This window comes from Anopheles funestus, chromosome 3RL, assembly GCF_943734845.2.
Source record: "Anopheles funestus chromosome 3RL, idAnoFuneDA-416_04, whole genome shotgun sequence".
Lineage (NCBI taxonomy): Eukaryota > Metazoa > Arthropoda > Insecta > Diptera > Culicidae > Anopheles > Anopheles funestus.
Genome location: NC_064599.1, coordinates 63251750 through 63276123, shown reverse-complemented (window position 1 = coordinate 63276123; position 24374 = coordinate 63251750). Strand labels below are relative to the sequence as shown.

At 42.2% G+C, this 24374-nt stretch overlaps 1 protein-coding gene across 1 annotated transcript; it reads right to left on the bottom strand.

The window, feature by feature from the left end:
• Positions 1 to 16036: 16036 nt before the first annotated feature.
• Positions 16037 to 21256, bottom strand: LOC125770311 (CCAAT/enhancer-binding protein). Its single transcript, XM_049439732.1, has one exon. It carries the CDS (start codon positions 19878 to 19880, stop codon positions 18516 to 18518), a length of 1365 nt encoding a protein of 454 aa, XP_049295689.1. The 5' UTR covers positions 19881 to 21256; the 3' UTR covers positions 16037 to 18515.
• Positions 21257 to 24374: the final 3118 nt, after the last annotated feature.

The window sequence follows — 24374 nt, the reverse complement described above, 5'->3', positions numbered from 1 at the left end:
GGGTGCAGAATGTGTCAGCTTCTCAGTATACAAACAAAAATGCATTTAAACTTAATTTCTATAAACCAATTCAGTAACAAAAATTCATGAAGGTTAATAATTGTTTGTGTATAAATGAATCTATTTCGATAATCTTATTTTTTGTATGCAAAGTAAGCAGAAATGTATGCATTATAGAAACAAAGCTGAAATCTGTCTTGCTCTTGTTGTCTCTGAGATGTTCCCAAGAACTAGTTACATCGTTTGTCGTCGAGGGGAGCGTTAAATAATAGGAAGATGTATCTCTCTCCATCTGCCTCTTTATCTCTCTCTCTCTCTTCTGATATATACTTCAATGTATGTGCAAATCGTGGTAGTAAAATAACACATTTGAAGTCACTCTTCAGCCAGGAATTGATCCTGATCGATGGTGATCGCCAAAAAGTGCGTACCACTAACCAACACATACAAAAACAAACGTTCGCATATCGTTTAACTATACACCAGTATACTAATTCAACAGAGTGGAATGGTATGAAAATGAAACTAAAAGTGCTATAATGCGTACGTGATGCTGTCGCTGCTGTTCGTGGTCCGCGGGATGTAAGCCGCGCAAGAAGCAGCAGCAACAACAACAAAAAAGCAGACTCATAAAAAACACAATTCCCCCCCATTTACACCCTGAATCTTGCATTTCCTACGTTGTATTTTCGGAGGAATGGAAGAAACGCTGGGGTGGACATAGAAGCGGTAAGCGAGAAACCCCAAAGACCACTGGCAAACAACAACAACAAAAACTTCACTGAAAAAAAAACCAACAACACAATCACTCCGTTGGGAGTGAACGAGCAAACGAGATAGGTCGGTTCGGAATGAAAAAAAGTGGGTCAATTCATTTCCATTACATCGCGACACTACCACCAACGGCGGTACGGGCACGATCGTGTTAGTGTTGGGTTTGCTAGTTTGCGGCGTTGACGGTTGTAATGGGTCCGCGCGTCGTTTGTCGGTTGCGAACCAGCGGAGGGAACCGACCGAAGGATGAATTGGGTGGTTTTTAGGGGTAACGATTTTTACATCGCACCACTAACCAAATGCCGCGTATGCGTTGTACTAGCAGAAGTTGAACGGGTGTGAAGGTTGGTGATGGAGTAGAAGAAGAGTAGGGCCCTGCTTGGCAGAAGGGGGAAAACTTGTTTTCTTCTATTTTCTTCCTTCTTTTCTAAGGTACCCCACCACTCTACCTCCAACGAAAGATCCATTGGCCGATCTGCTGTGTACCAGGGGCCCGCGTTACATCCCGCCAACGTGCATTTGCGGCAGGAAAGTGAAAACGTTCTGCTCGGTGGAGATTGACGCAGTCGTGATTTCTGCATTACCGTGGTTAAAATAGCCGTCATTGATTCTCCAACGGTCGCCTGGAGGCTATGCAAGGTTACAGGCAAGAACTTCCTGGTGCAGCCTATGATGATAGATAGGACATTTTCAAACCGATCGTTATGTTTCGTGAGAAGTTTGCCATGAGGCCGTGCGCTTAAGTGAAACTGTTGCACGACTGGTTTTGAATGCTTTAGATCAAATGTTATTAAGAATTTACTCAAAACATATGTTTGTATTTGAAAAAGAAGGTAGTAGAAGATCATTCTTCAATCAAGTTTTATTAAATTAAAAGAAAATGTATATTAATTTAACCTTCATTTTAAATCTACTCACAAAATTTTTTTGAGAATAATTTGAGTAGCAATTTTCAAATGTATTGGGCGATTTCATGAATGATCAAGTTCTAATACTCAGGAATTTAATACTTGAGAAATGAATCGTATATTGTTAAAAAATCTATCCCTTATTCATTAGTTTGTGTATTATTAGTGGAAATTTACACTCACACCTTCAAAACAGGTAATTTCTTTTATTTGTATTTGCTTAAAGCTCTAGGTCTCATGAATTTCTGACTAATTTTTAAAAATTGACAGATATCACCATTACAAGTGATACAAGTCATCTTCTTGCAAAAAAGCATGTGGTCAAAGCACGTGCATGTGCATGTTTTTTTTTCAAACGACTTATTGTATTTCGGCATTTCGAAATGATCTTTATCCTGTAGACCAAATGACCTGATGATTTTATTTTTTTTAATTGATTGATTTAAGTTTTACAGGCAACTAATAAAATTCCCTTCCCTTCATTCGAAACCATAAAAGATCATTGCATTTGCGTCTTCTTATAACCGATTCATTCATAAATATGTTTCACGACGCACGCATATAACCCCGAGAGAGACCCACGGAAGACTCACGTTACACGTTTCACTTTCATATGATTCATCCGTTGCAGTTCCGTGGCACCCGCTGAGTGCACGAGGTGACAATTAGATGCCTAGCGTATTGAGTGACACCCACATGTTTTGGCTGATGCCAACAAGACAGCTCGTCTATGATAGCTTCTGCTGTAATGCGTCATTTAGGAAGGGTCTTTCCTTCGCCCAAGCCCTATCCAATTATGATACATCGACGTAGACAGGCCCGTGGATTTTGGGGCCTACATCCGTAGATCGTGGCCAACGCGCGGACGCCCTCAGCCGCACGAGCAGTATTGTGTCCCTCGCCAAACTGTCTGTGGGCCGGATCGAAGCTGCATCGTACCCATATATGAGCCCGCAGACGCGCACAAATGACGGATGTGCGATTCGATCCGCATGTGCGCATCGTATCCTCCTCCATCCAGCGGGCTCCACGCATAGCTGGAGATCTGCGACACAAAAACCAGCATCTAAACTGCATCAATCCACGGCGTAGGAGGTTCACCGATCGGGCCCATCTAATACGGGGATACCCCACTGATGTTCCCGCACAAATGCACGGCAGGAGACTGACAGCGCTAGAGCTAGAATGCATTTGGATGCGCCACTCCTCGGGCATCGGAAAGCGAAAGCCATTACCGATGGGCTAGCATCCGACGCCTACCAGTTCGAGAACGCAACAAAAATGACAAAAAGGATTTGGGGCGAAGATTTGTAGACCGAGCATCGAAACGGAACAGATGACAGATGGCTACAAGAAGCTATCGCTGTACGACACGTTTTGGTCGCTTGTTTATAATTGCATGCAAACTATGCGTTGGATCGGTTCATAATTAACAAGTCTCCTGCTGGAAGGGATGCAAAAATCCAAATATGTGTTTGTGAACCACACGGGATTGATTTACTATGGCAGGGTGCTATAATTTAGTCTTGTTCAATGACTACATTTTATGACTCATTTCCACTCAGTACGATCGAAAACAAAAAAATCTTGAACGCATTAACTTAAAAACACGATTGAATATACCCAACACTACCGGCCACGACAAAGCAAACTTAAAGTCTCTCTTGAGCCCTGCCAAGGTTGTGAGCATCACTTTACGACCAGCAGGTTCCCGCCGATCCGATCATCAAACGTTATATAATCCTTTCCTTTTCACATGAAAAGCTTCCTTATCGCATCGCAGCACTGCGATAGTTTTCTAAGCCCTGCTCCAGAGCTGCTACCGAAACGTCGCTTTCAATCCCGTCCCTTATCACACCGAAAACCCTGCCCTCCGGTCTTTGGTTCGCATTGGATGAAAAAAAGAACTTATCAGTGAAACTAACATTGGCCTACTTACAATGTGTGGCCGTTCGGGCTTGAGACTTTTGAGTCCCGGACGGACCCAAATGGCCCTTGATTTGGGGACTCAAGGGAGCGGAGAGTCCCCCAGATGTCTCCCCAAAACGTCTCAACCCTTGCCTTGGACGACGTCAACTGGGAGCGTTCGTGTCAAGTGGATCAATTGGCCTACTTCAGAACTGTTCAGAGCTGCTCCCAGAAAACCGACGCACAATGTGTTTACATTGTCTGCACATGCAACGGCTCATCACACTGGCAAGCAGTTTTATGCTGCAAGTGCACCTCACGAGACCAATGGAGAGGAGAAACCCTTTTGGAAGTTTGAAGTTTGTACCATTTACAGTAAGGGAGTTCCTTGTAACGATCCGGGTCGTAATCGTACTGCGTATCGCTCCCTGTCTAACCGGACTGATAACGGGTTTGGTACGGATTGGCCCTTGGGATACCTGTGGCAGTCAAGTGACTGCGCGTCCAGCACGTCCCTATCATCACAGTGCCATCACAGCGCAGACATGAGGGTTTGATAGGAGCGCAAACAGTACGCGTGCGTGATACTTAACCCTCTGCGCAAACGGTGGCGACGCTGTTTGTTCGGTGCCCGGTAGAAGTTCAAACAGTACCGGAAAGGCTGCATGTTACACCATTTCCACCTGAGCAATAAATCGATCGCTTTTTTAAACAGAGCAACAGCGAAAAGAAGGTGTCTCTTGAGTGACAAGTTGGTGGCGGGAAGTAGCGATTCAGATTCTTGAACTGACAATGTCTAAGCGAAGATGTCTTAGGTTCTTTGTAGAGTACCAAGTACAGGGAAAGAGAGACTTGTTATCCAATAATTGATGGAATTCTATCTACTTTACGTGTGGTTGATCTTGAATAACTTTCTACGGAGGAGAAAGAAACTCTAATTTTTCCGATAAATTATGCATCTCCTGAACTTGAAATGTAAGGCATCGATATACTTTGTTGCACGGAAAATCGTTCGATACGACGGCATGTGTTGTTTGGCTATGCAAATCAAACCCATTGACAGTGTCTATTCAAATATAGACTTTAGCGTTGCTGGAACTAGAAGCTGCCCCAGAAGAATGCCCCCCCCCCCTTTGTGTGTGTGCGAATCATTTGCATCGAATACAGATATCGATTATCAGTTCCAGATGCCGGTGCTTGATAAACACACGCAAAGGAAAAGATATTGTTCGCCACCATAGTGACCTCAGCGCATGATCAAGCGAGCTTCATGTTTTCAACGAAAGTTTCTCTCTTATGCCAAAGCTTATTTATTACTGTATCTAAAAGTAAATGAAGGTTTTCCATCAAATCACCACACTCTATCGGATGAAATGACTGCCCATTTACAATTAAGAAACGATCGACGATGATAAAGTCCCGATGATCGACGATGATGCGACTTGACCTTTAACAAAGCGGAGTTTAATGGTTAAGCTGGACAAAGGAATTTAAGGAATGGTTTTGATCACCAAAAACCCAAGTGAACCTGAAAAGCTTACCAAAATAGGCTATCACTTGATAAGTGATTGATAGATCATCCGATAAAGTGACGTTAGAAAAGGGCTTATATAATTGCTATTGAGGTCAGGATGGATAATTTAATGATGAAGAACATTATGTTAACTTGTTAAGATTTGTGATAGAAACGTATAGTGTATTTTAATTTGCATAATTTCAATGTCCAAAAGTCAGATCGTTCTGTTCTTCCTCTGTTTATTGAGTGCATATGAATTCCTGTTCAAATAAATCAAATTCCTTCGCTCCGGAAACGGTTTGTCTTCCCGGGTTCTTACTTGCAGCCCACCCGTTCTTTTTCATACTATGCGTTAAAAACAATCTGCCCAATGTGCATCGAATCCCATAAAAGGCGCTCCTTGCTGCCGGGACATGCATCCATTCATAACGATCATCTCCAACCATACTGCGGCGCTGCGGAAGATGCTGTGCCTCTGAGTACATCGACCACCTACATATCTTCCTACAGCGAATTTTGAGCTTCATTTTCTTAGCACTGCAGCAGCAACAACGCAAACAAAAAATATAAACAGCTGCATCGGTAGTAAAAGAGAGAAAAATCGTGACAGACGACATCCTACCGGGTTTGTCGGGTGGCCTAGTTTATCCCAGCGACCCGAACCAGAACATCCGAGATATGGCTTTTTAAGTGATTCCACTCGTTCGACCCGAACTGTCAGAGCGCTTGAATCGATTTAAATTTTAATCCCCTCCGGCTTCCACCTTGCTCCCTCCCTCAAGCAAGCTCTTTAGTTCTCACTCCGCCCGCCTACTCCATCTACCCAATAACCCTGAACCGGACCGATTGTAGGACGAGTGCCGTGCGTGTTAAGCGATCGCGTACCACCGTTGACCACTTTCATTAATTTCGTATTCAGCTGCCGGTTGGGTGTGCTTTGCGAACGGGAACTGCGGAAACATCTTCAAAAGTGAGGGTTAAGAAAAAAAATGATCACTTGACAAATTTCGCCTAATATGGTACCGTTTGCTTCCGACACGTCTGGACCCGTAAGCGACAAGATGGAGTGGCACTTTTGGCAGAAGATATGATCCATTAGCAGGACTCCATTACATGTTCGTACGCTTCGCACCAATCCTGCTTTGAAAGCCAAATGTACACAAAAGGCATCATAAGGTGTCAAACTTTGCTGATCCTTCTACGGTACCGTACCGTACAGTGGAGTCGTGAGTGAAGATTCATCCACTGATACCGGTGTCGGGCGGATCGTCTGCTTGACCGGGCCGCGAACGTGTACCACCCAAAAGTAAACAAGCGGCTCACACCGTCGGTGCATTATGTAATGCAATTTCGAAAGTTTCTCTCTCCTTCTTTCGTTTGGTGAATTCGCTACGGGTGTGTGACTGTCAGCTTTTTTTTGCTGTTGGGGCGTCCTACTCCTTTTGCTTGACGTGTGACGCATTCGATGCAGTTCGTCCGTTTGCACGAAACTAAAGAAAAAAAAAAAATACCGAGGGCTAAATCTTCTTCGCGCTTTGTTTGTAACACCCGCATCACCTTACCCACTGGCCCACTGGCACTGGGGTCGGCCAAACCTACCGAACTATTCTCCAAACGTTGCAGAAGCCTCCGGCTTAGGTCTTCACAGCTCGGCGATAAACTTGTGCATTTTAAAATATAACCCACAATACATTTTCCACCGCCGGTTTCGATGCCGGACACTTCACCGAGAAAGGTATCACCATTCCGGTGTGGTTTTAAAAATCAACGCACGTCCGCCCGTCTGCTGGGGAGCTGGGAAGACCTGAAGCGACCTGGGAGTAGTGCGTAACGTGTGGAGTGTGCTGTGACCAGACAAACACTACACTACGCACCCGGAGCTAGACTGGTTTATTTTGCGTGTGATTGAATAAAACATGCACATAAACGATGGCACCGGAGCGGCACTTTGGGATGGGCTGGGAGGTTTAGCGATCCCAACCTAGACACCTCACAGGTCTTCGGAGCTATTGAATCTGAGGCCTTCTCATCTTCGTAGGCTATTGCTTGGAAGCCTTCGGAAGAAGCTCGTACGATCGCATACAGCTGTAGGGTAAATGCGGATTAGCATAAGGGACAAACGTGACAAAAACAAACCTCCAACGAGGATCGGCGACCTTGGAATCGTGGTAACTTCAGCACTCCAAGTGCAGTCACCGTTCATCCGCACATGTAACAGCGAAGAAATAGAAATCACTTTCGCTTTCCTTCCTCTCGCCGGTTGTGGATATATGTTTTTTTCTCTCTCAGCAACTCTCCATAATGGCCACTCCACTCGTATGTGACTTCGATGCCTGCGAAAAGCTTCAATATCTACCAGTTCCGAATGATCGATACGTTTGGTGATGTTGGAGATGGGTTGGAGATGTTAACAAGTGGCTTTCGATGTAAACGTAACTATAACCTTCCAGAGAAGAGAAGATCCCAAAGAGGACGGGTTAAAATAAATAAATTGAAATACATCTTCCAACGTGCTGGTTCGTTAAGTCATGGGAAGTTGCTTGTGATAATGAAGCATCCCGTTTCGAAGAAAGTTTAGTTCGCGTAAAAGATTAAGACGCAGCTCTGATCTTGTTGCGTAACGTAACGCGACTCACAGCACAATGCGTCTTCGACCGGGATTGAAGATTGATTTTATGCATCCAAATGCTCTTTATTGCAAACGTTGGCCTATATTTTTATATCAACACACACCACAACGATCATGATTAGACGTACCGATATAGAGCGAATGCATCGGGAACTCTATATGATGACCTACTTTTCTATGGGAGGGTGCACATTTTGTTTTTGAGGCTACACCCCACGCTGAAGAACACTTCAGAACAGAGGTTTTTGGCCGAAAACCAGAACCTTTCCGCATTTGAAGAGGTTAACAACGGGATCGCTCGCGCTCACTATCTACCAAGCAAAACAGATCGCTTTCCCTTTCTCACATTAGTGCTACGTCTTATCAAGTAGTTGCCACCCATCGCCTTGCCGTCTTGGCGAGTCTCACCCTGGACAGCCAAAAGACTCCAAAAAACACCGAACACTTAACGCATAACGCGCACTGGTCAAGTGCATAATTCATTTTGGGAAGGTTTTTTTTCCTCCACTCGCTATGTATTCGCCTATATACGTCCGTAGCGTTGTTCGCTTCTTCAGGGCGGTTGGTGTTACCGCTTCCCTTAAATTTATGCTACACCAGCGGAGACTGACACTTACAAACACGAAGACAAATCGACGAGCGCAAACATAAATTCCTCCCAACCAACCTTCTGGCTCCGTTTCCCCCCCTTACCCACCGGAAAAGCTGTGGAGCATCCGTTCTGAGGTGGAGGGAAAAAATTCAAACACTATGATCGAGCAACGTGTTCTAGTTTTGTTTTCATCCCCCTCTTTACACAACTCCCAGAAGCTGCCAGCACAGTCGGTGGAACGTCTTCACTTCTTTATGGGGTGTTTGTATGGGTAAAGGGCTCGATCACTTTCGCTTTCGTTGTATGGTGTTCTGCTGATGAAGGGAACAGAAGCAGAAAAAACCCCCTGAGCAATATTAGGGCATTCGGCGCATCACCACCCTCGTTTTTTTTTTGGTGAGTTTTTATATTCTACACCATCTGTGCGGGTGTGTGTGTGTTTAGCTGTTTGCCCTGCGTAGGCCACTCTTCTTTGTCTTCTGATTTAATATTTAGTATCTCTTTTCCACCCATGCTATCGTGCCATTAGCGCGGATTTGTCTACGCATCGTCGATCGGGCGCACGATTGAAAGGGAAGGTTTATTTTTTTCGGCCATTTAGACGAAGGGCTTGGGAGCTTGTACCCCATCCTTCCCTTTTGCGGTGAGACATTCGCCTTATCTCGTGTACGGGTATTGAGGGGGTCTCTCCCTACCTTTTCCAAACCCCACACTAACACCGCTTTATGGTACGAATGCGCTAGGGCCCTTCCCATACGGCCCATCTTCCGGACCATCTTCAGCGGGTCTTTCCTCCAAACCACCATAGGACATGGTTTGAAGTAGGTTCGTTTTAAATAGTTTTGACCTATTTTTGTTTTCTTCAGAGATGCGTGTTTGTTATGCTTTGGCCGCACTAGTTTTTCGGGTGGTCGGGTTTTTTTTTGTAGTTGTTGTAGTTGGCGTTGTTCGCATTCACGCATGTTGGTGGATGTTTGTGCAGCGGAAGAATGCAGCAGCGCTTTTTTGATGCGATGGTGAGCTATTGGTGCATTTTTTTTTCTTCGTTTTCTTTGTTGGGAAGATAGAATACCGAATCGAACTTGGATTGTGGAGTAGCGCGATTGATATGAAAGGGGTTTTCTTTAGGAAACTGGGCTTAGAGTTATCTTGGTGGGGTTGGCAAAATGTAGGGAAACAAACCATGCAAGTCCGTTTGGAGTTCGAAATTGGATCAGTGTAACATGTGTTTTTCACGCGATGAGTTTTGGAGAACTATCAATACACTATTATATCTTTATTATTATTATCAAAAATTATGTATAGTTTCTTCTCCACTTTCTTTCTATATTTATATACATATTAGTATATTTTAAATCATAAAATATACTTTTCCACATTTTCCTTGCATTTTTGCACACATCTCGTCGTGTTAAGCGAGCATAGATTATTAGCAAATCTACGGTCGTTGGCACCTTCGCCAAATGTTTAGCAGTTCAAGGTTAATGATATCAGTGTGAAACATCCGCGATTCAACGGGAGGAGCAAAGGTGAGTGGAATCGTTACCAGGGACAAGATTAAAGCACTGCAAACTGCATCACATGCAGAACAAAATGGTACGCATGGTAGAAGCAAAAAGGGAATATAATCTGCTAATTGGTTTCGGACCGACTCATCTCATCAAAGAACACATAAAGATCACTTTTGCAGTAAGCTTAAATATAAACAAAAAACCGTTAGGTGTGAGAAATAACGAGAGGGAATAAGGTGATAAAAGTATTTACATTGCACTTCCCAAACCAATCAACAACAAAGCGATTAGTTGTGGCAGCACATTATTATGCATTATGCACCTTATCGCCATTTGATTTGATAACGAAAAAAATTATTCGAAAGGTTTCATGGTTTTGAACGAACAGGATTTTTTGTTTGTCAGAAATATGTGCAAGCAGAATGAAATGATAGAATAACAGAAATTAGTATTACCGTGGTCATGGTTTTGTTGTAAATTTCCAACAAAAAAACAGGAAAACAATGGCATGGCACAGTACTATCAGAGTTTTCGTTTCTTTTCTTCGCCATTCCCTTGTTACAATAGGGTCAGTCAACATGATCAGATGAAACCATATTCATGTCTTGTGGTTATGAAATGTTGCTACAGTCTGTAACATAATTATGCGACATCTAGGTTTTTTCTCAAGAAAAAATAGTTTGAAGTGAAGTACATTTGATATTGTATAGAGTTAAAAAAATGATTTTAATGAGTTGTTCGTTTAAAGAATCGATGAAAATGTTAGGCTATTAAATGTTATTACATGCCTTACTCATTTGGAAAAACCTGCGGTGCATTTATGCAGGTTTCATTGCCTGGTGCAGGTTTTATTTTAAATATTTCGTGTAATTCAATGTAAAAAAATAGATGAAATGAAAAAGTTTATTTTTCAAATAATCACAACTTTACACATTGCTTCAATTTTTTATGTTATATACTGTACCTTGATTTAGTGATAGATTGTACTTAGCACTAAAATTAATCTATGAACCTAAATTTTGTTCAATTGCTGTTTAAAATCACATTTGTGAAACATCGTTTGGGACAATCCAGAAGGAAATATTCAAGAAACTCGAGACATTCGAAACTCCCTTTTAGATGCACAGGAGTGATGGATTGAATAATTTGAAAAATATGCATCTTCAAAACATATTTCCATCATACATTTTACAACACTTCGTCCGTTCACAAAATGTTGACAAATGAGATTCCCCCACACATTTCCGTCCCCGAATTAACCACACTTTAAATTTGTGCACAATTTTTTTATTCCTTGTAACGAACCCTTTTCCTTGTACAGAGAATAATAAATGAATGGAACAAATTACTGTCCCCAAAGCCGGAAACGATTCGATTCGAATTAGGTGCGGATTATTTAGTGAACGGTACAGGAAGTACAGATCACAGGGTACAACAAACAGTTTCTCTAACGGCGCCACAACATGTGTGTGTTTTTCACTAGCACCAACCGCCCCCCCCTCCCCCAAACAGGGTTGGAAAAATTATATGAACCGACTCAAAGAATACTGGAAATGGGGCAAAAGTTAGGTTGGGTGGTAAATTTGCTAGAAGAAAGAAAAAAAATCCCCCCGATACACACAACTGTTCTTAAATCATAAGAAAAAATCTGTTGAAAGGAATTCAACGGTGGAAGATGTACTCATGGTGTCCACTGTGCGTCCACCTAGCACGATACAGAACCGAAGGTGTTCTAAGAATAGAATTTAGGTCCCGAATCCGGTGAGTGAATTGAGATGGGGAAGATGCGGCAGAAAAAAAATGCATCCGGCTGCATCCGGTAGTAGGTCAGTAGTGCTACCCGTGAAGACATGATTAGGAGCGTGAAGTCAAAGTGGAGTTGGCTGTTCGCGTGCGTGTACCTAACAGGAGATGTAACGCTCGGTTATGCTTTCTCTTTACCATGCACTATCGGTACAGGAAGTGGACAAAAGGTACGGTTAACTGATCACTAAACACGAAGGTGGCATGTGTAATGAAGCTGTTAATATAGAGATGTATTACAAATGTGTACTGCCCAGCGCGAAATCAATCTCTACATTTTGTGCGTTGGATGCATTACCACCAGAAAGGTTCCTTGAAGGGCTGCGGAAGGTCATTTTAAAAATAATTCCCGCCCGTTCCGAATCAGTACGGATGCGTGGATGCATCTTGCAGCTGGTGTGAGTTTGATTGACCCGGTACTGTTTTAAACACTGCAAACCCTTCACTCGTTGTGTGGTTTGAAGAAAGAGGACAAAATCCTAAACGCCCTAAAACTATCAATAAAATAAAGGTTGGACTATGCTGTCCACTAAGGGGGGTTCGTTTTTATATCGCACTTTATTTGTTTGCTGTTTCCAAAAAAACCTTCCGCATTGTTGTGACCACACCGTACATCGACGGCCATTGTCAAGCTTCCAAAACATCACAACCGTTTTTTTGCCCTCTCGGTATGGTCAGGCGACGAGAGTGAAAGTTTTTTTTTGACACCGAGTTATTCGGATAGTAAAAAAAAACGAAGTAAAATCAAACATAAATGTGTGTACGGTTACTATGGTATCGCAGCACTGTATGTTTTGGTTTGGATGGTAACGCTTTTGTTGGCCAGTAGACTAGTGTCACCGTGATGACAATCGATCGAGTTACTCGTTTTGTTACGATCGTGTGAACGATAGACTTTTTGTTTCTTTCTTCTTCGAGCTTAGGAGCTTTGTTTTTACGATCCTTTCCTTTTTTTTAACGGCGTCCGGTGTTTAGTTTTATGTTCTTTCGTTTTATTGGTTTTTTATTGGAGTTGGTTTAGGGTTATACATTACAAAATTGTTTTTTATTTATAATAAGATGTTCAGTGTATTCTCATTTTATTGTTACATGTAATAATTGATTTACTGGTAGGGATTTCTCGGTAATTCAAAACTATCCTTGATCCTCAATGATCAATTTACACCGAATGATAGCGTATCTTGAAGCATACCTTATAAAACAAAAGACTGCTAGAAATGGACTTCTCGAATACTGCGATACGATTCTTCTTGTAATTCGGAGTTGCTCGCTGGAGTAACACCATCCCATCCCAAAAAACAAATAAATGAACTAGCATTTTTTGTAGTAAATGTTTTATATATCAATACTGATTAACCCGAAATATTGAAGAAATTAAGCTATTATATTTCATTTCTGATTTCTAAGATACACTCGATGTCTATGAAGGATCTCAATTACGCAAGATTTGCAACACACAGATAAAAACTAAATAAAGAAGTTGTATCCCAACTTGTGAGGAAATGCCCATTCCCAAATATAGTTAATATCCAACCAACCAATTTTACTCTAAAAATCTTACTAAGCTCGAAATTCCTTTAATATCTATGAAACAATCAATGATGATTTTCGATTTTCGGTCCTATTTCAATCATTTATTTTATTTGCTTAAACTTCAAATTTACTTCCATTAAACTGAATCTTGCTTTTTAGAACTCAAAACATAAGTTGAGATCAAAACGTTAGTCGAAGATCTCTTTTTCGATTATAATAAATGATACATGTCTGTCAATTTGCCATTTTTCGAAAATTTCCATTTCCTATATGATATGTCTATCTATTTTTTTATAATAGATATTTTTTTTTTAAAATTTAACATCTTTTGATTATGTTAACAAAACTAAAATGCGTAACCATTTAACAAATTCTTTCATTTACGAATTTTATTGCTTTTTAGCGAAACTTCATTCCTGGTTTGTTGTAGTGTTTCAAGCAACTGTATTTGAATCGTAACTGTTCCTTTATATTTTTAAATATAATCAATTATGTATATAGTCAACGCTACCATATGAGGAAATACATACACAAATCATTCAAATCAGTCGAAACAATTATCACATAACATCAATAAAAAGAGATATCCCTCAAGCTTCCACTTCGCCTTCCATTGCTGTCTCCCATCATCGATGGCAGGTCCGCCATAAGTAGCTCAAGTTCAACCCACTTTCACCGAAAGAGACGGGTAGCGGGACCAAATTTCTTCGCCCGACGTGTTTTATAGTGGATTTCGCAACCGGCAATAGTTAGCACTATTGCCATCAGCTATGAACGGACCGTGTTCAGGTGCGACCTCCATCATTCAGCGATCTTGTTCTTGTTTGATGTGGTGAAAATTTTTACCACTTTTTTCCCCCTTTAGTACACTGATACGAACCGCGGAGAGAGTGACCCGAGTGGGTCTGTAAGGCAGGCATCGCAGTACGGTTAATTTACAATCCACTGTCAAGCGCGGATATCACGCCCTGAGACTGCAGCGTGAGTGACGGTGCCAACTAGGGGCCAACTTCTAAACGGCGACCGAATTAATTTCCTTTTTGTCGCGAAAAAAACAGAAGAAAAATGCACATTACCCGCGTGCCAGAATGATGGACTCACGTTAAAGGAAGCGCTGATATGTTGGGATGACGTGTTTTTGCCACTTGCTTTCCTCCGATCGACTTCTCCCTGTCTCAATGTACACCGAACTATGAAAATTAAGATAATTTTCACACAACCGATGGTGGTGCTTAGATCGGGAAAAACAATTCATTTAATTTTTTTTACCCCGCCATTCTATATCTGCAGCGAAATTGGCCACACGCCAATAGTTTGACTGTGTTTAACCATTGTTTCTAGGTTTTCATTCTAAGTGCCCCCGGTACGGCACTCGCAAACCGGGTATTGTGTTTCTTTCCACTTGGCGCATTTATTGTGGCGCACTTATTCTCGCACCAACTGGTCGGGCCAAGTGTCGGATCATTTGTTCAACCAGTTAGACATAAAACGGCCATCGGATGCATTCTGTGTGAGGAGCGGATATTTTTGGTAGGGAGTGATGAGTTTGAAGGTAAGACTGTCTTGTTGTTCTTTTTGCGATCCTCTAGATAGTTAAAATTGCAAAAAACAAAATCAAGGAAATGTTTGTTACGGATAAGTTAATCTAGATCTATTAAACAATTTCTACTTTTCTCCTAATGGTCGATAGGTGTCACTCTACAGCCAATGAACTTGAATTTAAACCTACGGCTATTAAAAAAAAAATACAAAAAATACATATCTTTGAAATTAGAATGCTGCAGTTTACAGAATGACGATTGTGAAATACTAAGCCGATACTAAGTACATCGTCTTCCAACACATTCTTGAACTTTCATGAAACGCGGTCCAGAAAAATTGTGAAAACTGGGCGCTTTAGGCATGTTTAGCACGAGGATGAAGCCTTAGATACTGGATCACTCGTACCTATTGGAAATTAAGTTTTATTTATCATAAACAGTTTTACAGGACAGTCATTCTGACAGACATTCTGTCAAATGTTTGATGACAATAACAACAATTATTCTGAAGTCAAAGACGGATCTCATATCTGTGATCTTAACAGTGTCTTCCTCTTTTCGGAGATTAGTGCAACAGAAGCTTAATAAAGCTATATCCATAGAAATGTCAAATCATAATATGTATATAGAAGAGCACGTCATCTGATCGCGACCAATTATATCATCGCCCAAGATGAGTTTTGGGTTCCAGACAAACTTTCGTTCCGTGGATACAAAGGAAAGAGTTACCTTCAGATAATAAAAGAGATATCAGGCTCAATGAAGAGAATATGAAAATACATCTTTTGCGTCTTTCGTTTAAAGACGTCTACTGTGCCTATAGTGTACGACCTGCGTTATCTATTACCCTCTATTCCGGTGAACGCCGATAGGGATAAAGAAATGTAATGACAGCTGGTTTGTAGTCACGTCAATGTTGTCCTGGATTTGTAGCTATTCAATTTGTCTCTTATCCGTCTTTAAAGAGCGTCTCCTTTTTCGTTAGAACTTACAGATCCAACACATTAAGCATTATAGATTAAATAATTGTTACAGTAATATAAATAAAACAAATTATTTTTCCATATTTTAAATGAGTTTATTACACTTATTCAGCCCGTGTTTATGTAGATTTTCGATCGATTACTATTCAGCTAACTAACAGGTATTTGCCATCACAAGCTGAGAAGAAAAAGGTGGTGTGTTACAGGTTATAGGATATACAGTTTGCTTTTACTATCATTTATTTTTATCAGAGACCGTTTGCTGCATTTCGCTGCTGCCATTTTTATTCTACATACGTTTCGTACATTTTTTTCGCTTCTGTTTACTGGGCGAATTGAAGAAAAAAAAAACATTTCCTACTTCTCTTTACTTTATTCATTCGCTACCATTTACCGCACAATTTCACTGTGATGGAATTATACAACTGTCAAATGATTTTCAACAAAAAGAAAAACAGTACCGTTAAGAAAAATGAAACATATTAAATTATAAACATCATAACGATCAGGAGAGCGACGTATCTTCAAAACGAACATGTGATTGTGTATTTTTTTTAAACATATTTGGGTGCAGAAGCTTCCAACGAAAGGTCGCATACTATGCTAAAATGGTAACTTAACGTTTCGATTCGTAGGACGCATTAACTTTACTAATAAACATTCTACACGGTTCAACCTCTGGCTGACACACAACACCTTCATTTTCATAATTTATCTTCGGTTTCATTTCGATGCGCCCTTGTTTTTTCTTGCCTTTCATCCAGTCCCGCTGCTCCGTTTGACCGTTAACGATCGCTTCCTCTTTCACTTTCATTCAGCGCAATCGGTTTTAAACGGGTTTTAAATATTTACTCCCTTGCGAACGATGGTTTCGATTCTTACTTCATTATGTTCTAGAGCAAATCGTAACCGTGCACCGTGGCCAGTTTATACATCCAGGATGATTGTTCACCCAATATTCTAATCGACTTGCACCACAGCAGAATGATGTCAGAGACCTACTGATTTCGTTTCTGTATGCAAAGTTTGCACAATTCTTAGGTTTTCATACGCACATTGGTAACGATAATTCGATAAGCAGGTTACGGGGGTTTTTTTTGGGGTGCACGATTTATATTTACATAACTGGTACTAAGCTTTTACTGCCCTGATTGGTGTGTGGAGGGGGGGAGGAGGAGGGTGTCTGCTTGCAAAAGAATGCAAACGATGTCTTTTATTTTAGTAGGAGAAAGTAGAAGTGATGAAAGAACTGATTGTGGTAATTAAAACAAGTAAGAGAAGATTAGAAGAAAGAAAACAGTTAAAACAGAAAAGAACAAATGGAAGAAACACAAGCATAGTTAATAAAATAATTTGAAAACAGTTTTAATAGAATAGTGAAAGTAATAAGTGACGAAATGAAAATGTGAAAGAAAATGGAAAGGAACAAAGGCTTCATAATGAAAGTACAGAGAACAGTAATTAGAAAAAAGGTTAAAGAAGTTTTAGAAGAAATTAAATAGAAAAGTGCATTGCGACGAAACGGAAGAGAAGAAAGTATGATTGAAAACGATTAAGATTGTTACAAGATGGAGGTAAAAGAAAACAACGTTGAAAATAAATGAAGTAATAAAAGGAGACAAAAACCGAAAAGAAACAAGAAGTATAACAAAAATGACGAGTTAAGCAACTCAGCTAGTTAACGGATAGATGAGTATAATTAGAAGAGCAATAGGAACGTCAGTCTTAAAAGGATTAACTATAGTATGATCTGTAAGGGAAAGTTCCAATACCCAAATAGAAAAGAAAGATGATACATTAAAGAGAGTTGAATATGGTTTTTTGTTAAAAAAAGGGTGTATTATTTTCACATTCCGATAGTGCACATACATCCATTTTGCTAGTATACAACGATCACCTTTCGCTGGGAAACAGGGAAAAACTAAACCAAATAGACCAGATCAACCAGACGAAGTAACGAAATAAAACAACAACAAAAAGTATCAAGTCTTATCAACAGCTGCCCCACGGTGATATGAATCTTTGTGCAATTCTTAAGTAAAGTAAGAGTCGAACGTTTTGTGTTTTTTTTTGCTAAATGTTATTTTCTACATCGTCCCACCCCTTGGTCACCCTTGTCCTTCCTCACTTGGGATCGTGATCTCACGCCTTTTTACACGCAAAACGCAATAATAATAATAATATTAATAACATAGAAAATAAACACGAATGCCTTAAACGCTATGTACAGGTATTTAAGTTCCTTCGATTGCTTCACGCACACGCTTGCCACGGTATTATCTGTTGGGCGATAAAGCCCCTGCCCTGCCCAATCGCTTTTTTTGCCCGCAAAATATTTTTCCATCAGTTTTCTTTCGCTCTGTCACCGATTTGCTGTTCTTCCATCATCCACGTTCGCGCTGTCTGCGCTGTCTAGTTGGCTTCGATTCTACTCAGCTTTGGGGAAAAGGGGTAGAGGGTGGCAGAATGCGGAGTCTCTTGTTGTCTTTGGTTCGTGTACAAAACGCCAAACGGAATGAAGAAGAAAACCCGAGCTCTCGGGAACTGAAACGTGTCTACTACAGCAAATCGGTTAACAGCCGACCCAAAAACTCCCGAACGTCAGAACTCCTCAATAAAGCGATAAACGATTCAGTTCCCAATCGAAGATCCGCGGCCATCTCACTGCCATCTCAGATGGGGCTGTTGGGAAAAGTGAGATGTAACCCCGTGTGACAGTGAGATGACGGACATCGGGGAGCAGTGCGACATATATATTTACAGCGTAGGCATCGCGGTAACTTGCTGGTGGATGATCCCGCCACCGGGTACTACCGATCACATGTGGTCGCCCATGTTGGACAGATTTAGCGCACTGCGACAGATCTGGTTGATCTCCGGATTGCTGTGGTTCATCAGGTGCATATACAGCTGCTTGTACAGTGCGATCTCGTTGTTCTTCTCCTCGATCTTGCGTATCAGTACGTCCTTCTCCTTTAGCAGCGTCTTCACCTTTTCCTCGACCTCGCGCGATCGTACCTTCGCCTTTTCGCGCGACTTCCGTACCGCGATGTTGTTCCGCTCCCGTCGCCTCCGGTACTCGTCCGTACCCTTGTCGACGGTTTTTTGCTGCGTTTTGCGACCGACGTGCGGTAACATTTTGCTGTGTTTGGTAAGGTTCGCCAGGTGGGCCGCACCGGACAGGTGAGGCAGTGCCTGATGATGGAGTACGGTGGCGGGCGTTAGGCTGGAGAAGCTGTTGCCATTGCCGTTCGTGACGTAGTTTGGTGTCGTACCGCCGGTGGTGCCCAGTGCACCGGACACTCCGTTGGGTGTCGCGCCACCACCACCACCACCTCCGCCCGTTCCACCACCACCACCCGTCCCTGGCAATCCTTGGTAGCCGTTGATGGTGCCCATGAACTGAGCACCACCGGATGCGCCATTCGCTAGCAGCTGCCGACGGTACTCGTTCGGATCGACCGGTTCTTCCTTGATGTTGGCCGAGTCAGCTGACGATCCGACGGAGCTATTCTCATCGCTGGAGGTACTGCCATAGGCCGCACCCGTATGTACGGGCTGTGGCATATAGGCCAACGAACGCTGATAGCTGTTGCCACCGTTCGTGTGCTGCGACAGACGTGCCTGCTGCAGCTGGAGTGCTTTGGCAGCGGCCGACTGTACTAGCGGGTTGGCCATCGTACCGTTCGTGCTACCCACGGTAACCATCTCGGTGAAGATGCCCAACGCTTCCGGGTCGCGAAACTGATCATCGATCAGGTGCTGCAGATCGAGCGAGATCTCCTGTGACGTTAGCTCGTCTAGCTCGGATTGCGAGTACTGGATCTGTTGCAGCATCTGCTTGGAGAGCAGATTCCCGTTCGATAGCAGCCCGGACGCACCATTGCTCGGATGCTGTCCAAGCTGTACCTGTTGCTGGGTTTGCTGCTGTACCTGCTGCTGGACCTGCTGCTGAACCTGCTGCTGAACCTGTTGCTGTGTCTGCTGATGTTGCTGCTGCTGCTGCTGCTTTAGCGCGAGCGTGTTCTGATTAATAGCCGTCGGTGAGTTGTTGTTCGTCGGCGAACCCCCGTTGGCCGTACCGTTCGTACCGTTCACGCCATTGTTCGCGGCCATCGTTAGCTTCTTGATATCACTGCGCACTTGGATTTGATTCGTATCGTACATTTGAGGCGATTCCATATTTTAGGCGACAAATTTCACTTTACCGTTTGCCAAGGCGGGACACACATATAGAGGAACACGGAACCACTGACGGGAGCACTCACAATGCCCGTTGATGCTTTTTTACCGGGATCAACTTGGTATCGCTCACTTACACTCACTAGACACTCGTGGGCTAGGGATCAGACGATGTATGGATCCTGTTTTGTTTCTTCCTATGTGTCGAGGCACAAACTCTATTGCACTGTCACCAACTACCCAATTGCACACCTATCACAGCGCGAACTTTTTCTTCCTTGTATTGCACCACTTCTTAAACATCAAGATCGATCAAGATGTTCTCGTGCTCCAGTCCATTCGAGAAAATTGTAAGATTAATTCCACCTTGTTTCACCACCAGAACAACTGTGTCAAGTTTGTTCAACGCGCACTACACGCTAGGAATCGCAATCAGGAAAAACATTCAACGATAATGCACTTGCTGACACGCTTTTGTCACCACTTTGTCCTCATTTGTTGTAGATCCAGAAGTAGAAATAATCCATGATTCAATCAGTTGTAGCATTTTCCATTATACAGTCTAATCGATCAGCTATTGACACCGATTCGATGCACTAGGAAGCATTTGTGTACACACTAATTTTCAAAATTAAAAAAAAACACTCAAAAAAAACGCGCGAAAAATTCTAACCAGAAAGCACGAGAAAAACGCGCGCGCGAACAGATGTAGTCTTTTGTTTTGTTTTCCCTAATTTTGTTGTTGTTGTTGTTTTGCGAAAGATGTTGGTAGACGGTACACTTTCTTAAGACTGAAGTCTTAAGACTATGATGCAACTTGTTATATATTAACAAACTGCTTCTTTCGCTTGCGTATGCGCTTGCTTTCTCGCACACTGCTACACTGACACACACATTCACACACGCTTGCTCTTTCTTTGATGCTCTCTTTCGCTCTCACTAAGTGACTTTCCCGCTAAGTAGTAACGGTGGTTGTGGTAGTAGTAGTAGTAGTAATAGTAGTAGTAGTAGGGTAGGGGGTCACTTCGCTGGGGGGATTCCAAATGTCCCGAATCCGAACCGTTTTCCGTCTGCCCTTTCCACCCCACCGTTTCGCTGGTCGATCTCACACACAAGCGCTCACTCTCACTGGTTGATGATTTGATTCGTACTGCGTGGGCTTCTCACGACTCCCAGCTCAAACAACAATTCCGGAGGGATCGATTTCGGTTTCTGTGTTCGCAGGGTAGATTCGCACCCCCCGGGTACCGGTTACTGCTAAAACTTCCCTGATTGGGGAGCCTGGTAATGCGCGCGCGCGCGTGTGCGATCGGTTGCGCTGTTTGAACGAGAGTGAGCCAACAGCGGTGTAGCAACACGACTATCACTCGCTTCGGTTGGACCACACCACCGCCATCGAACGCACGTTCGCCCCCCAAAAGCCACCCCAGCCTGGGACCGTACACATACCAACGCTTCGCTCACTGATGTACCGGCCGCGCGCTCTCTCTCTCTCGCTTACCCTTTCATGAAGGGTGGCCAGGCTAATCTCATCGTGAGCTGCAGCGTGCTGGTATGAAGGGGTGGGAAAAATGAACCATGGTCCAGCGTCCGCTGCACATTGGAACAAGAAATGTGGACAAATGTTTAGTTCAATTTCATAAAAATATTTCTTAAATTTGTACGATTAGTATACTATAAACTATCTGCTAATAAAAATAAACGTGATTAGAAAAAATATTAGAAAAAATAGGGGCGGCCCGGTGGTACATGCGATAAACGGCGCCAGTCCACACGGCAGGACCGGGTTCAAATCCCATCCGGACCGTTCCCCCGTAGCAAGGACTGACTATCCGGCTACGTGGTAAAATAAGTCTAGTAAGCCAGAAATGGCCGGCGTGACCTATAAGGTTGTTAATGCCAAGAAGAAGAAGAAGAAGAAGAAGGAAAAATATTAAAATAAAAGATTAGAAAAAGAAAATGAAAAAATATTAAAATAAAAGATACCGGTACTATAGAGAAACCGATGTAAAAGAAACCGGTGTATAAAATGTATATAAAATCGGTTAAAATATTTGAATAAAAGATCGAAAATTTTAAAATCCTTATATTTTTTCCGTTTTTGGATTAATCTTTCCAATCACCACCTCATAGTGCAAAAGCGACCAAGCGGACGCCTGGTCACTCTCACTCTTAACCCAGTCGCGCGAGATAACGGTACAACCACAACGTAAACGATTCGGTCTCGGACTAGCTGCTGCTCATTTTCTCATTCACGTGCTTTCCCGTGTCCCACTGAACTGATCTCTCTATCTCCCTTGTCCGACCCTTCGTTTCGGGTGTGCTTTGTTGTTTTTTTTTGCTTCTCTTTTTATATTCGACTTAGAAATTAATATTGGTTCCAAAAGTCGGTCTCACCTGCAGTTTTACTACGTCATCGATGGGGGAGCCCGTTGCACGGTTCACCCGTTCGCCACGATCGTCCCATTCCCCCCATTTCACGGCACGATGATATAATCAAGCATGGACGAACAATTCAATGGGAAAGTGTTTCAAGTTTCCCTGTTTTAGATTTTCGTTTGTTATTTTGCTCTTGGCTGATCGTTCGTGCTGAGGTTTCGCGCCATTTTACTGACGGAGCTTAGAATTTAATGTTTTTGTTTTTTGGTATTTATTGTAATATGATTTGTTTTATTATTCATTGCAAAAATATGATTAAAACTAGAGCATAATTTTTTGAGTGTGAAAGAATGATTTATCAACATTATCAAATATTTAATAACTTTTAAACTTAATACTTTATTTAACCTACATGAATCACTGGAAAGAAAAACAGCACAGGACGAATGGAAAATATTGACACTATTTGCTACATTCCCACCATTTCACATTCCGTTCATACGAGTGACCAGTGGTCACAAGATAAGCAAGACATTCCCGCTAATTTACTTACGCTTCGCTTAGTCATGGTGGTAAGGTTGAAATTGACAAAAAAAAGAAATACAATTTATGTATTTACTGTAGCATACCTTAAGAACGCGTATGCTGCACCTAAATTTGCACTATGATTTCTTATCTTGCCTTCCCTTCGTTTGACGTATGATCAGGTTTCGATGTGAATTTCGATCCATCCGTATGTATGTATGCTACACCACTGACCAGCCCTTAACGGGCGTACTGGAACTGGACAAGAATGGGATCGTTTGTTCAGTTCCCAGTCCATCAGAAACTGGATCGATGTGAAGAATCCGAACCGAAAGCCTTTTGTAAATATTAGCGAACAGGTCGACATGAAAACAGGTCACCTAATATGTACCGTGAACCATACCTTTCAATGGAATTCTATCAGCGATCGAATACGTACACGGAATATCATGTGAAAGAAATTAATTGAGAAAAAAAAATTAGCTTCTTATCGCGACTCGCTCGATAATCGTTTTTATTTCCTTTTTTTTGCAGTTCAAAAGTGAAAAAAATGAAACATGTAAACTGGGACATAAACACAGTGCACAGTGTGACGGAATGGAAGTGTTATGGTGTTTGTGGCCAGATAAATTAATCCTGGTTCTCCCCATCATAAGCCCCAAGTATGGGCAGGTGGGACAGCAACAACAATAGCACGAACATTGGATGCTTGTCACACCTCAATCATTCATTGATTAGCGAAACGATTTGTGCCCTGTTATCGATGGCACGTCATCGATACCGTACCGGCATAAAAACAAGTGACTCACAGCCAAAAACAATACGTAATGAACGCTTATCGGTGTGTTATCGCATGACTCGCCCATACCGAATGCACCGGCTGATACGATATTGTCCTTATCACCGGAACTAAGCAAACGTCATTAGTGTGTAAAAAAAAGGGGTGATTAAATATTTGGGTGGGAGAGGGAGGGTGAGCGAAGTGGGGGAAAGGGAAGAAGTTTCGTGGGCATGCTTATGGTGATGCGCAAGATTTGTCTCTATCGCTTAAGTCACTTTTCCTTTATCGATTCGTCTATGTTCCGGTGAAGGAGTGCATCCGGTCAAATCGGAAGAGTTACCTTTGGTAAGGGCGCGTGTTGACGTCACGTGCGAAGATTCATTGTGAATTTCGCGGTATCTTAAGCTACTCATACTGGTTTTATGTTTTCTAAGGTGTAAAGTGCGATAACGAAGCACGTGGATCTGTCTGGGCGATAATGAGTTTTGTGGCTTTGTTTTTAGTTCCCTGGGAAGTACCTAAGCGTTGTTGGTGGTCTTATCTTCACAACTTATGTCGTGATATGCAGAAATATCAGGAAATGCCTTTTCGATTATAGGGAGTTTACTTCCACCGAATAGTGAGTAGTCGTTCTTGAGGATGAGGATTATTTTCCCAATATTTTTCTTATATATTTTTGTAATCTTATTATATTTTCGTTAAACCCATCTTCTAAAAGAGGCTGAAAGGACTGAGCATCAACAAAGTTTTTTTTTCTTTTTCACACATCGTTCGGCTTACAAACTCATCGCAAGCAACCAGTTATGATG